At 44.3% G+C, this 14,661-nt stretch overlaps 1 protein-coding gene and 1 long non-coding RNA gene across 4 annotated transcripts in view; one reads left to right on the top strand and one right to left on the bottom strand.

The window, feature by feature from the left end:
* Positions 1–14,661, top strand: part of LOC144137588 (death-associated inhibitor of apoptosis 2-like) — a 102,025-nt gene that overhangs the window by 19,975 nt on the left and 67,389 nt on the right. For all 3 annotated transcript variants that reach the window (XM_077669511.1, XM_077669509.1, XM_077669510.1), the window contains one exon: positions 2,748–3,056. In XM_077669511.1, coding sequence (XP_077525637.1) covers positions 2,748–3,056 — 309 coding nt within the window. The remainder of the gene's footprint in view (positions 1–2,747; positions 3,057–14,661) is intronic.
* Positions 9,127–10,738, bottom strand: LOC144137600 (uncharacterized). The gene is made up of 3 exons (XR_013315693.1): positions 10,392–10,738; positions 9,864–9,950; positions 9,127–9,202 (listed from the first exon to the last, which is right to left on the bottom strand). It is a non-coding gene; the product is annotated as an uncharacterized LOC144137600 (long non-coding RNA).

Genomic DNA, 14,661 nt, shown 5'->3' with positions numbered 1-14,661 from the left:
TTGGAAATAAGGCGACAGTGAGCTACACGATCAAATGCCTTGGAAAAGTCGAGGAAATATGCAGTCGATTTGTTGGTTAATATTTAAGTTGAAAGTTACCTCGAAGGAAAATTCAAGCAACTGGGTGTCACAAGACAAACGTTTTTCTGAAGCCTTGCTGATTTTTGTAAAACTACTTATCTTTCTCGAGGTGTCTGAATATGTGCGATGCGATGGTGTGCTCAAGTAACTTGCAGCAGATGGATGTTAATGAAATGGTCGATAGATCTCACGTGAGGTTTTATTACGATTTTTGAATACCGGAATAACTTTAGCTACTTTCCAGTCTGTTGGTATCTTGCCTCAAATTAAAGACTGCTTGAAATTATGAAATACTATTTGAATAAAGACGAATACTGTGTTTTTTGGTATCTTAGTGTTGATCTTATGATAAATACCACTACAAGTGGATATGTTTTTAGTATTAACGATAGAAGCGATGCCTTCAGGGATGATATCTATTTCTTCCGTAAAAGGGTAATCAAGGTCGGTAACAATGGGCACATTGTAATAATCTTCCCTGGTGAAAATAGATGTGAAAAACGACTTGAATGCGGATACGCACCGTTTATCGTAGAGGGAGGTGTCGTTGTTGTCAAAGAGATTTTATTGTCGTCAACACGAGGTGAAATGGTTCGCCAAAATTTTCCGGGGTCGTTTTTCAGAAAAGAGGCAAAATCCTGTGTAAAGTACTTGTTTTTTTCCTGTCCCACTCAAGCTTATATACTTTCAGAAGGTCGGTGTATTTTTTACATGAGGATGCACAAGGTGCTTTTTTTTTGCGTTTTTGTACAATCGGTTTTTATTCGCCCTCCACTTTCGAAGGTTTTTGTGACAACAAGGGTTAGTTTTATGTTTCCTAATACTATTTAAAGGTACGTATTTATCGACTAACGTACCCAATAGTATGTCCTTAAGAAGGAGCCAGTGGGATTCCACAGGTAGGACGTTAAATGTGGGCAGAAATACTTCAATATGAAAGACATCCAAATCAATGCTCAGCGTAATTTCCTATGCTACAATCGCGAAATTTTTTGTTGCTGATACCTGTTTCCGGAGTAGGAATTTCAACGGGGAACTGGATTAGGTTGTGATTACTAAATCCACCCACGAAAGACAACGGTCCTATGGTTTCAGGTGCAGCAGTTAAAATTAATTCTGAAACATTAAACCCTCGGATCGGTTGATCTACAATTTGAACGAAATTGAAGACCAGAGTCAAATTTAGGAAATCGGCTGAGCTTCTGCAATAGGTGACAACAAGGGCCAATCAATTTGCGGGTAATTGAAGTCACCAAGAAGGTAAACTTCGTGTCCCCGGAACGGATTAAAAGCTAGGTTAACAATTTCATGGCGAGTCGTTAATAAATGAAGGGGAAGCATCGCGGGACGGTAGCAAGCACCACTTAAGATGCCGCTAGTTGAGGGCATGTAAGAGGCCCAGACTATTTCGATGGGTGACTCAGTTTGGACGATGACGGATGAAATTGCTTTTTGACAGCAAGAAGAACGCACCCACCCCTTTTTTGGTGGCGGTCCTGTCGGTACATATTATATCTATCCTGAAGAATGTCCCTATTGCTTATTTGGCCGTGTAACCACGTCTCGGTTAATGCCAAAATATCAGCGTCACTGTCCTCCTCAAGAAAAGAACGGGATTATTCTTGTTTAGGAAGTAGGCTGCGATTGTTAGTGAATGATAATTTCAAATAAGGAGTAGTAGAAGGTGTGCGAGAGGTGTGGGGACATGCGAGCATGATCTCTTTAGCTATCTTGTTGATAACTCAACAGTGTGAGAATCGGAATTGTACGCGTTTCTTTGTCCATGCACAGTTTGTCAACTGACAAGTTAAATTTTGTGCGTGTGTGTTTTTGCTGACTCGACCAGTGAGCGCCTTGCTAGTCCTGTAGATGGTGAAAAATCCTCGCCAATCGACATGGTTGACCCTTGGAGTTTTAAGGTGGATGAAATAACTTTCTACTTATCTTTGTAGAGGGTGAATATAGCAATGATTAGCCTCTGTTTGTCGGTGTAATAACGGCCAAGCCTATGCACTCGTTCGAATTGACTGCTTGTGGTAAGCACCTCAAGTTTGCCAGGGCGAAGTTCGATGATTTTTTTGTTCTGATGCAGCCCAACCTTCGTTCTCGGCATCATCAGTCCCATAGAACAGTAGGTTAGAACGCCGTCATCGCAGCGTCATCGCACTTCAGCGTCATCGCACTTTATCGTATCCGTCTGCGACTTATTTCTTACGCTTTGTAAACCATTCATAGGAGTGCCTTCTACTGAAATGTTTCGAGAGCTGACACTAGCTTTGAGCGCATCAATCCTTTCTGTGGTGGGATATATGGTAGGATGGGGACGTTTCAACGAAACTATTTGCGGCCCCACGCCGACACGTCTTGCGTCACCACCAGCATTCTTATTCGTCTCTGCGCCTAAGCCGACTACTCCATCTGGAAGTGTAATACCTCTGCTATACCGACGACTTTCAAATGGCACTTGAATGCTGCCTTGGAATTTCACCATATTTGCAATGGGGCACTGAATGAACAATTGGTGGGAAGGCTGTGAAGGTCTTTGAGACGGCCGTGTATAGCACAGCTATTAGAGACTTAAAGCTACCGGTGTAATACAGGGGCCAACCACCTGCCAAGTGAAGGATTCCACTACAGATTTTTCCCCCTTCCTCTCCTCTTTGCAGTCTGGCTTCGAGCACATCGGTGGTTTCAGCAGAAAGTGCTGCACGTGCGGACTGGTGATTTCAGACTGGCTCCTCGGAGACAGTGTCAGTGAGAGGCACCGGGAGGCCAGTCCCGACTGTCCGTTTGTGCGAGCCCACCCGCCGACACATTCTCAGGCAGTCCAAAGACCTTTTATTGGAGGCGCCAAGGTCTCCTTTTGCTTTGTCTTTTTCGCGAAGTCAATAATGGACTTGCCGAGGAGCCTAAGGACGTCTGAGATGGCGGAGCTTCCGAAAAGGGGCTACCAGGACAAATTCCTCGGCGACAAGGTGAGCAGCGTCTCTTTTTTATTCCCCGTTTTAACTGCATTCTTGTGCGCAGTGCTAAGCAGGCCACTGTAAAGCATAAGCTACGCTTAGCAAAAGTACAACCTTGGATCCTATAAGTCGCCAAGCTGTTCAGACTTTCGGGTATTTTTTTGTCTCCAAATAAGGTTTCTACTGAATGATCTTCGAAGATAAAAGAGCTCTTTTTGCTTCTCGCATCACTTACGCTAATTGAGTGTTTCTCAGCAGCGCTGGCTATTTTCTAGAGGCCAAGCTATACCCACTAGGCACGAGGCACACCGTAGTCAAGGACAGCGAAATAACTAGGTACTTTTAAGGAATGAGGGACCACTTAAGAGGGTCTATTTGGAGCCCTTTTTTGTTTTTTCCTTCATTAGACGAACAGCTTCTACAAGCTCTGTTGTGCGCCCCGGTCGAATGTCTCATCCTCCGGACCCGCGAGCGGAAGCTAAACATACTATATTCTCCACATAGAAAATTTTGTGTGAATTGGCCATGCTGTTTTGCGTACGCGAGTGGCGAAGTATGCATGTGAAGCTCTTAGGAATCGCGCTGTAATTAAACGCTTAGCTTACAGAAGTCGCCATCAAGTTATCTAGTGTTCCGCACCAAATATAGGAAAGGCTTTTGACGTATTCTAAAAAAAGCCGCCCGCATCTTCCCACGGGGGGAACTCTGGTAAATGCGTTGCATCTACTCGAGTCAAGCAAAGCGTCACGTCAAGCGAAAGCCAAGCAAAGACGCCCTTGACTGCATTCCGAACGCGCGCTCCGCCGCTTATATACGTTGAGGGAACTGCGTAAGCCGGTCCCAGTCGACGACGTTGGCGTACTTGTAAAGCGGCGTGGACTCTAGGTGTTTGAGCCAAGCGCGGATGTTGCTTCGGCGGAGAACGGCACACCGGTTATATGCGCAGCGCGCCCGAAGGAGAGGAAACCGCGGAAGAGAGAGTACTGCACATGCGCCGGCCCCAGCGCGTCTGCCGCGGCTATGACGCAACGTGCCGCGGCTATGACGCAACACAATCCAACACAATCCACTTTAATCCAATTCAATCCAAATCCAATCCAAGCCAAGTTAAGCCAAGCCAATCCAAGCCAATCCAATCGAATCCAATCCAATGCCCCTCGCGAGAGAGTGTTCGAATCCAATCCAATGCCCCTCGCGAGAGAGTGTTCGCTATCGCCTCGACTCGACGCGCATGCGCAGTGAGCGTGCGGACTACGGACGTCAACGCGGGTGACATCGTAAGTTACTGAAATGCTCTGCATTTAAAATAATGAAGCAAATAACTGCAGCCAATAAACAAATTTTCGTTAATGGCGCAACACAGAGTGGTTACCTAGAGACGGGTACAGACGAACGGGAAGCCCATTAACGTTATGGAAGGACGAAATGAGGAACTTCAGAGGCAAAGAACAGACTCGGGGAGCGCAGGACAAAAGGGGGTGGAAGACGATGGGAGAGGCCTTCGTCCCAGAGGACGTACATAGGCTATAGTCAATGAATATAGTAAATGGCGCAAGGCGATTCAATAATATTGGTTTGAATGTGAGTTAAAGGCTGGTGTGAAGGCTCGGAATATCACACAATTTTAACAGCGGAGCTGTTGTACCAGCCACAAATTCGTCGTTGAACGAAAAAATACCAAGAACATAACGAGCGCTGGTAAAAGCCTGCCTCACGGAGACCACCGAGTCGCCGACAGGCGCAATGGCTATAGCAAAAAAGAAAAAAAAACTCCTGGGCTGTCGTCAAGACCTACCACGCATGCAAATAAAAGAAACTCCAGCGGTAATGCTGAAGATGAAAAACTCCGCGCTAAAGGCCACCACGGGAGCCGAATTCTCTAGAAACAATTATGGATAATTGGAGACGTGGCTACGGGTGTGCCGCTCCTTCCCGAGACGAATTGCAGATCCCGCCACCACTGCCCCGAGTCGATGACGAAGAGCTGGTGGAAGTCTACAACGCTGAAGATGACTTTGCATCCACCATTCACCGCGAAGAATACGAGGACCTCTTCGATGCATATGACGACGATTACTAGCACAGCAACAATGCAAATAAACAATGATACTAAAACTTAACTATGGATCCGGCAATGCTCACATTCAATAGCGCCACCGTTCAGGTCTTGCAAGTGAGTTATCGGTAAAACAAACCATTTGTTCTTTTTTAAATTTTTCTCCGGCTTGCGGTTATGCAACCGCCAAGGTTAGTAGCAGAAATATGAACAAATGCGGCACGTCAGGTTTATTGGAGTGGAGAGGCACGTGCTGTTAAGCTTTCTGTGTGATGCGGTACCACCAAATCAATCTTTTAGCGAAAAGAAGCCGTGCTTATGATGTATTTTGAATGCATTCAATGTATGTACTATGTGTTTATTTTGCATTATTTTGTCCAAATATTACGCTCATTTTTTCACCTTTAAAATGTAGGCCAAGTGTATCGTCAAAATACATTAAAAGTGCAGCAAAAATTTGCATTCAATGTATATTTAATTCATTGAAAATGCACAGAAAGTACCATATGGAATACGTACAAAGTGCCCTCGTAATGCATTTTAAATGCAGGGAAACAAATGTTTGAAATACGGTGAACTCCCGTTAAGACGAACTCGGTTAACACGAATTCTCGCTTAGGGTGAACAACGTGGGAACATTTGTTTGGTTTTTCACCCGCCGCGGTGGCTCAGTGGCTAAGGCGTTGCGCTGCTGAGCACGAGGTCGCGGGTTCGATTCCCGGCCGCGGCGGCCGCTTTTCTGATGGAGGCGAAAAGCAAAAACGCGGTGTGTACGATATTTCGGCGCACGTTAAAGATCCCCAGGTGGTCAAAATTAATCCGGAGCCCTCCACTACGGCGCGCCTCATCGCCTGCGTTGCGTCGGCGCGTTAAACCCCCATAATCAAATCAATCATTTGTTTGGTTTTGCATAGACCCAATGCAAAAAAAAACCGCTTAAGACGAAGGGCCTTGCCCCTACTCTTCGGCTAAGACGAACATTCGGGGTGACCACCACTGCTGGCGATTGTGGGTAGCGAACATGGCAGTCTTGGTGGGGTGCGGCGGGGAATTAACGCAACCCGAGGGAAATAAAAGTTAAAAAAACCACAACGAGAGGTGAGTTCCCGCCACGGAGGAAGGGAGGGAGCGAGAAAATAAGACACGCGGATGAAGCTACCACTTCTCCGTCCTTTCAACCAGCGGAGCCGGCAGCAAAGCAAAAAAAAAAAACGCGAGGACAATTTGTATGGCCGGTCTCTGAAAAAGACAGGCGCAAAACTAGGAAGATGAAAGAGTAACAATGCTACGACGGAGACTTCTTGCTCGCAAACGTAGCAGCTCTCCTTACCAATGACGTTTCTCAGATGGAGCATGTCAGTTCCCGTCGGTTCGCATTGCGAGTCCCACCGCGTCACCGCCGAGAAAGTGTGGAGTTCCCTGGTTCTCTCAGCTGCGTTGTCGCTTGAAGTAGCGGGTGTTCGCTCTCCGCCACCGCTTGGACTGGATAAGACCAGGCAAGAGCACTTGAAGGCAGTCTTGTATGAAGCTTCGCACTAAAATAAATATCTCTGCCATTTTACTCTATTGTAAGCCTACTTTATTCACCGTCTTGAAGCAAGATATTTGCATGCACCTGAGCGTGTCACCGATTCTTTTTTTGGGAGCGCTTCTGGTAAGACTAAGTACTAAGTACAACTCGAAATGCATCGAGAAAATTCTTTCGCACTATGTTTTAGGAAGATTCGTAATTTTCAAGCCAGGAAAATTTGTTTTGAGGTTTACAAAAGTGTGTTAGGTTCTAGCCTAAAGATATGCTCGATTGTGTAAAGCTAAACCGGCCTTGCTTTGAATGGGGCCAGCAAACGACTGCAAAGAACGACACGTAGGGACACAGACTGTCATTTTGACAATTCTTTATTGTACACCTAAGCCGAGTGGCCAATTTCGCCATTACAATCAGAAGCATGCAACGAATGTCCTTCAGCGACCTCTGTACCTAGCGTAGATGCAGCATTGTACCGTTGAATCCCCCGTAATTCGGAGTCTCCCGGACCAGTACGTTCACCAGTGCCTGGAGTGAAAAGAAAAGAAAACAGAAAAACATATGTGAAACACTGATTTTGTAGTGCCGAGTCCGTGGTAATTTAGACCTCGTCTCGAGCGGTACTAACGATCTTCAGTGGCGATAATTCCTTACCTGCAAGTTCAAAAGAAAGCAGAGAAAAATACGGGATACGCAAACAGTGAAGCCTTGTGGGACATAATACTAAGCGTAGTTTATATTGCTATGTGGCATTGCACCTTCAAGAACGTCATAAAGAAGGACGGGTGGTACACTCTAAGCTGGGTAACCCTTAATAGAGGTATACATTTTCGAATTTTTGTAACCTATAATTTATAAGGTACAAATGTAACCTATATCTTCGTAACCCTTATATACGTATACACGTAAGGGTTACTCAGTTATCGGTTACTTTGCCGCTTTCAGCATGTATACCTTTATATAAGTTACATCTACCGCCGTCCAAGGTCACACACCTGGAAGGTGTCATGTTGCGCGCCAGGCGCGCTTTCGCCGGCGCCGCTGCGGCGACGCCCCAAAGGCGCCTTTCCCGCGTGGTAAACAAATATCGCGTTAGTTGAAGACGATATGTGCGACCGTGCTGTCCATTGCGCCGTCTAAACTTTTGCGTCGGGTGTCTTTTGTCCGTCCCTTGAACAAACTGCCGGCCACACTGCTGCGGCTAAAAGAGAGGTTGCTTTTATAATTCCTAAAATTGCGGTACTAAAAAGCTGGAAAATGTTGTCTTAATATATATGCATTGCATTACCTGTTCGATAATCGTTACCAAGGTTGTCACCCAAAAATCTTTGTGAGTATTGGCAACGCTTAAGTCTTATACACAGGCATAACTAAATTTAATGTTCGCATCAGCTTTGTGCCGTTTAAGAAACCAGAATCAAACATGCATGATAGGTCTTTTAATAAATTGCGGGTATGAATTTTAGCTTTAGTTAAACAACATTAGTTTTTAGCGAAACCAAGCTTTAGTGGAAACATGCACTTGATAGCATACTTCAAAAGGACGCCAAAGTTATAACATAGCCTTAAGCCCAAAATTCTTGTCTGACAACTTAGGCCATGATTATCAAAAGAGAATTGCAGTACATGCACACATATTTGCGCATTTAACAGGAGTACATTTTAAAAAGTTTGGCATCAGTAGTTTTGAACATTCACATTTATTATTATGAAACACCTGTGGGCTATATATTAAAAAGCAAAGCTGCGAACCACCGTAATGTAATTATCGTTCCTTAATGAATATTAGACGAGTGCGGATTCCTGGGAGAACTGGTGTTTCCTATATTGCTTTAGACTTCCAGGTAAAACTCGGTTTATTCATATATCCTTATTTAACCTATTTAATAAATGTTACGTGAACAGCTTCACAAACATGGCCAAATATACAGGTTCTTTACCTCAATATTTGATGTATGCAAAGTATTTCAAATTGTTTGGTACTGCAATTGAACAATTTCAGACGAATTCGAGTTTGAGCTACATTTATAAGACGGTTCTCAGAGGTGCACTTTCCCAGTACAGCGTTATTGTCATGGTTCCCCACAGAAAAAACACAGAATGTGGGAAAGTAGAAAGAACATTTATTACAAATTCACTGTTTATACAAAGCAGTGTTTATGGCTATGTTCCCTGCATTCTCTGTTTCACTGAGAGTCTAATATTACACTGGAATTCACTTGTCTTTACGAATCCATCTTTACACTTCCCTCTTAGGTACCTCTTTACAGTACCACCTGAGTTGTGATTCCCACGCCAAGTTATGGTTTTTTATGCAGCACACTAACAACTTTCTAGGCCAAATGTAATCTGTCTTTTGGACAAACTTTAAATGGGATCTATAATTTCCTGCATAAAAAAGGCGCTTGGAAAAATTCAGAGATAAGCTTCGCAATTTACGTAGTACACAAGCAGGCACAAAATCAGGGCACGCTGAAGGTTTCCCGAGGTCATCTGAATAACTTGTTCCCTGCTGCCGCAGATGGAGGTATATATGTGAGGGGCCGTCACTTGGATTTCCCCACCTTGAAGAGCCATCTACAGAAAATTTCAGAAAAAGAACAAAATCCAGTGTACCATAAGCCCCTCAAGCAAATCACAGGCATGTGAAGTACGAAAACTATATTGCACGAAAATGAAGACGGAGACTAGAGAATGAAATGAAAGGCCACACCAGAGAAGGAGTGATTTAGGGCCTTTCAAATAATTTCACATCATTTCAGTAATCGTTACACAGAGTAATTTGGCCTCATTGTTCACAACAACGCAAAGCCACTATAGTCATATCGGCCAACCTTCCCGAATTTTAATCGTGCCGTATTCCTGTTTATCTCGCGAAATGTTTCTGCATGCTCACCCAGAACAGGCAGAAACTTTGGGCTACGAGCTAAACTGACATACGTTTGCAAAAGAGAAAGCAAGAACATTTCCGCACCTTCATGTGGAATCACTACTACACGCAACAGAGCGAACGTCGCCCTAAACCCAGGAAACATGCTTTCACGATGCTGACGCCGTCTGCGTCACATTTTTCGCTGTACTTAAACATCTGCCTCCGCCCCCCCCCCCCCCTTGTACTGGCAGTTTCATATTGAACGAGGATCCCACGTGGAAGCCGAAACGTTTTTCACTTCAGTAAGGTGTTCTTCTACCGGTGGTTTCTTCCTCGGCTATTCGTAAAAAGGAATCGACAACTTACATTTTTTCTTCGTTGAAATGTGTTGTGGGATAGGATACATCTAGAACTTGCACCGATCTTCAAGTGGCATTCCCGGGAGGTCTGTACCTGTAATGAATCAAAGGGTTACTTGGGTTAAAATTTAATAGGCTTTAGAGCTGGGCAGTTGGTATACATTCATAATGAAAGAAGACCCCAAACTTGACAAGACGAAGAAAAGAACACAGCACAAGCCCTCACTAACAACTGGAGCTTTCTTAAAGAGCTCTTTTCGAAAAAGAGTTCTTGTTGGCTCTGCAAAAACTGAAAAACTACAAAGCTCCATGCTGGGGAAATCGTTATGTGAATTCATAAAGTTCATGTAGTAACGAACTGATAGAAGGAGTCATTAAACATGAGGCAAAATAAGATACGAAATATAACATCATAACACTTGAAGTAAGGCCTCGCATTTTTACAAGTGAATCATACTTTTGTCTGCGCAGGCCTGGGTGCCATCTTTACAAAGAATATTTGAATGAATGAGTTTTAGTTATTGCATTTTCATACCGTTGTTTCCACGGAAATCAGACTGCATTTCAAGTTGTCTCATGTGCAGGGGAGTTCTGGTTGTCAGCTCAAGGAACACTGCCTGCAAGAAAAACAATAGTGCTCATAAGTCATAGCATAGGTAGCCAGATGCAACCACACTTTTCGAACAGCCAGTAACCGATGAGGGTGCAGCACCCATTTTTACACCTGCACTTGTCTCTGTGTAATTCGTCACAATTTCTGTATCATCAAAAAACAACAATCAAGCAGCCTGCATGCTGGCTCATACATACCACCATTCTGTAAATCGCTTTACTGCACTACACTAGTATAACGCGAGACAACCATTTGCCCTGCAATACCACGCGAATAAATAAACGACTGATTTGTGCGAATGGGAATAATAAACCCACTTAACATGGTGACAATGCCCCGCTACCTCAAAATGACTAACACCAAATTTACCCACTCGAGGAAAAGAATGACAAAAATGAAGAATGTTGTAGATATAAAAACTTTTTATTGTGCGGTAAGGCAAACTTTCACAAAAAAAGAGGCTTGCGCTGGACAGAAGTGAGTTTAGAAATTTCGGGCAGCATTTAGTGGACTACTTTTCTGCAGCACACACCTTGTGTTTATCCGGATGTATTACTACAAGACCAATAAACTAGACACCATTCCGAATATATGCAGCGAGAAAAATGAATATTTCCCGATGGCTGAAACAAAATGATAATACCCAGAGAATAGCGCGATAATATAAGACTTTATTGGGAAAAAAGTGCGCCCGATGCAGCCAACAGCGTAAACAAAACGCTCAACACATGACGAAGGCGCGCAGAGCAGAAAGCAGGCCACGAGCGCCGTTATCTGTTATAATGTACGGGCTTTCACGATCCTCCGCTCTAATCTGACGCAGCGAACGCAAGCCCGTGATTTCATTCAATTGCCGTCGCGGGCAACAGAAAACCTCCAGCGAAGCAACCAGTCGGGTAACGAAAATCCCTCTCGAATGCTGCAATTTCAAATTGAAAATCCCCCAGCGAAAAGATACATCCAATGAAAACACGGAAACCGTTACGGGAGTATACTCACCAAGTTCGCTTTCACTGGCGCCGGGGCATCGGTCCAACATGCGAACTTGACGCTGGTCGTAGAAGAACGGGCCGTGTAGCGCTGCCAGTCACAAATGGGCTCGCCGCAGCCTCCGCGACTCACGCCGACAAATAAGTCTTGTAACAGCCATCCTTGCTTCATCGTAGGGGTATCACAGCGGTAAAAAGGCTCGAGTGGCGCGAAAACGCGGCCACCGGACCTGCGGGCGCCGCCATTTCTCTATATCCCGTCATGCAACAGAGAAATCAACGGCCGCCTGGAGAGAAGGCGCGACGAGCATCTCTTATAGGTTACAGGGCGTTTTATAGGTTACAACGTAAAGGTTACATGTCAGATTTTGTTGATGTAACCTATAAATCATTAATGTAACCTATAAACCGCTTTTAACTTCCCGCTTGTAACCCTTAGAATGGACTGGGATGAAGAAAACATCAAAATGGATCCATTGTAACCTTTATTTTATAGGTTACATCCCTTTAGAAGTTACATTATGGGTTACCAGGATTAGAGTGTAGGAGCGGAGGTTATGTTTGTAGATCTCGTCCGGATTAAAATTACCGCAGATTAGGAACAAAGATGCAGGTTGACACTAATAAGAATGCTACCACACGTGCAGCAAGATTCTTAGCGTTGCGCTGCTTCCTGTTATTAAAAGCATGAGTTAATTAACTTCAAATACTCGTCATTCTAATTTTTAACTAACTTTTACAAACGTAAGTTTTGGCCCCACTGGATGGTAATAAAATAGTGCTTGTAATAATAATATTACCCATAATTATTAATGGGTTCCGTATTTCGGCGCCGCCTTCTTCGAAGATCACGGTTGCAACAAAACAGTTTGAAAATGAAGGCGCATAGATGTAGTGGAAGGCTTACATACAAGTACTTGGATTGGAATGTGCACTAAGCATTGCCTTTAAATAAAAGGCACAGTAATTTGATTTCGCAGTAGAAAATTTATAATCTTTTCCTTAAAGTACAAGCTCCTGTATGGTAGACACATAACCGCGGTGATTAAACAATAACGAGGTGAATAAACATCCATTTCTGCTTAACATATATTCCTTTTTCTTCCTCTCTGCCGCACATCACCGGGAATGTTATACTCTTTGCCGACCACAGAAAACGCAAACCTTTACTTGAGGAAAAATCGAAAAACCTTTGTGAAATCTGGCGTCTTTACCGACAAGAAAAAAGCTGAAAAATACCTGTTATTGTCAGGGACCAACAAGTAAAAAGTAGCCGGTTTAATAACACTTCAGACCCATAAAACAAACTCATTTAAACAACCTGTGAGACCCAAATGAGCAATTGTGCCTGCTAAACACGCACAACCCGCCAAGGCGAACAAGTGCGCTCGATCTAGACTTGCTGGGGTGTAGGACAAAAAAGGCCCGGACAAAATGATCCAGGGCAATTTGGTCCCGGACAAAATGGTCCCGTACAAAATTGTCTCGGACAATATGGCTACGAGAACCAACCTGAAAAGAATGGGCCCAAGTCCCCGTAAAACGAAGTCCATAACACTAGCGATTACTTTTTAGGTGAGTGATGGAAATAGCGGAGTTGCAGCAAGATGACCAGGCAATACTAATACATGATTCATACGGTTGCATGATTTTATGCGGGTGCAGGCTCGTTCGTCACGCGCATGCTTCGTCATGTGCCGATTTGTATTAGGATATTTGGTCACATAGGATCGTTCTCATAGGTCACTTCGTCATAGAGGCGCGAAAACGGATTTGGTTTTGTTTACTATTTATTTTTATTTCTCTAGTTTTCAGAAATCCAGATATAGATCTTTACTCAGGTTTACAGTGTTTACGCTCATTTGTGTTTACAGTGTCCTGGCACATACTTTTGCTGCGGAAAATATTTTGTATTACTGCTACTGCATTTTTGTTAATTATTGTTAATAGCTCTCAACAAAGGCCACACCGCACTCGGCTCCCCGAAGTTTCTATCGGGGCCAACGAACGTAGTGAGCAACTGACTGTTCCCCGTCAGCCCCCCAAGAAAGCCTTGTTTGCGCCCTATCTTCATCCGGATACCTCAGTGTCTACCGTGACGAAACTCGCCACGCCCGTATGCGAAGACGAGAGTGTTGTTTGCAGGTGGTTAAGGACCAAATACCCGGGCTACGCCTCATTCCATGCTGCTGTCAGTGATGCCTATTTTACCTTGTAACCAAATCGTCAGTATGGCCGAGCGGGTGCTTATTCCGCCAATTTGACGGTGTTCTGAGGGAAAACTGAGCGTGGAAGCCTATCGACATAAATGTCCCATGAGTATTTCTTTTTACTACCAGGCCATGTGGCCTACATACAAAAGCGCTGCAGTTTTTTGATAATGTTGTTCTTTTAGATCATGAGGAGTATTGCATTACCGAAACATGGGTGTCAGACCAAATGTCTCGAGCAGATTACTTACCCGACGAGTACGCTGTCTTCCGCAATGACAGAGATTACGAACACACCGGCCAACAGTACGGTGGAGGAGCTTTAATCGCTCTGCGAAAGTCCATGGTTTCGTTTCGCCGCTCTGACCTACAATTAGGGAATGAATGCGTTTGGATCAAAGCGAAGGCTAAACGTGTGGAAAACTTACTCATTGGCGTGTATTACCCTCATCCAACTCTAGACATCTCCGCATTCGCGTCTCTTTTTCAGCACCTCCCAGAATCTATAGAACCTGGCAAGTACAACAGTCTCTTATTCGGCGATTTCAACGTACCAGGCCAGTGATGGAATCCAGGCGAAAATGTTGGCAATTCTTCCAAAGAAGCTCACTTGTTTAACTTTTTCTCATTCGTCGGATTGACATGTGCTGCCCTACCTCCTAACTCCGCGTAAACGTCCTAGACATCGCTTTCTCCAATTTGACTTCCTTCGATCCTAAACAGGCTCGAGAAGCCCTTGTCCGGGTAGACCTATGGCATGAACCTTTTACAGTCACGGTATTATTACCGGTTGCTTATAAGCGGCGCGTGAAGACCTCTTCGTTTGATTTTCACCATGACGATTATAACGCGCTATACAGAACGCTCAACGAGACGAACGGGGAGTCAGTCTACACTTCGTTCAATGCAGACGCAGCGGTGCAGCATCTAACAAAAACTGTCCTAAAAGCAATGAATGAGCAGATACCGAAAACGTCTAAGCGCCCTGCCAAA

The sequence above is a fragment of the Haemaphysalis longicornis genome, unplaced genomic scaffold, assembly GCF_048455015.1.
Source record: "Haemaphysalis longicornis isolate Haplotype H1 unplaced genomic scaffold, Haemaphysalis longicornis Haplotype H1 scaffold_41, whole genome shotgun sequence".
NCBI classification, from domain to species: Eukaryota; Metazoa; Arthropoda; class Arachnida; order Ixodida; family Ixodidae; genus Haemaphysalis; species Haemaphysalis longicornis.
The sequence above is the reverse complement of the archived record's forward strand: the minus strand, read 5'-3'. Positions and strand labels throughout refer to the sequence as shown.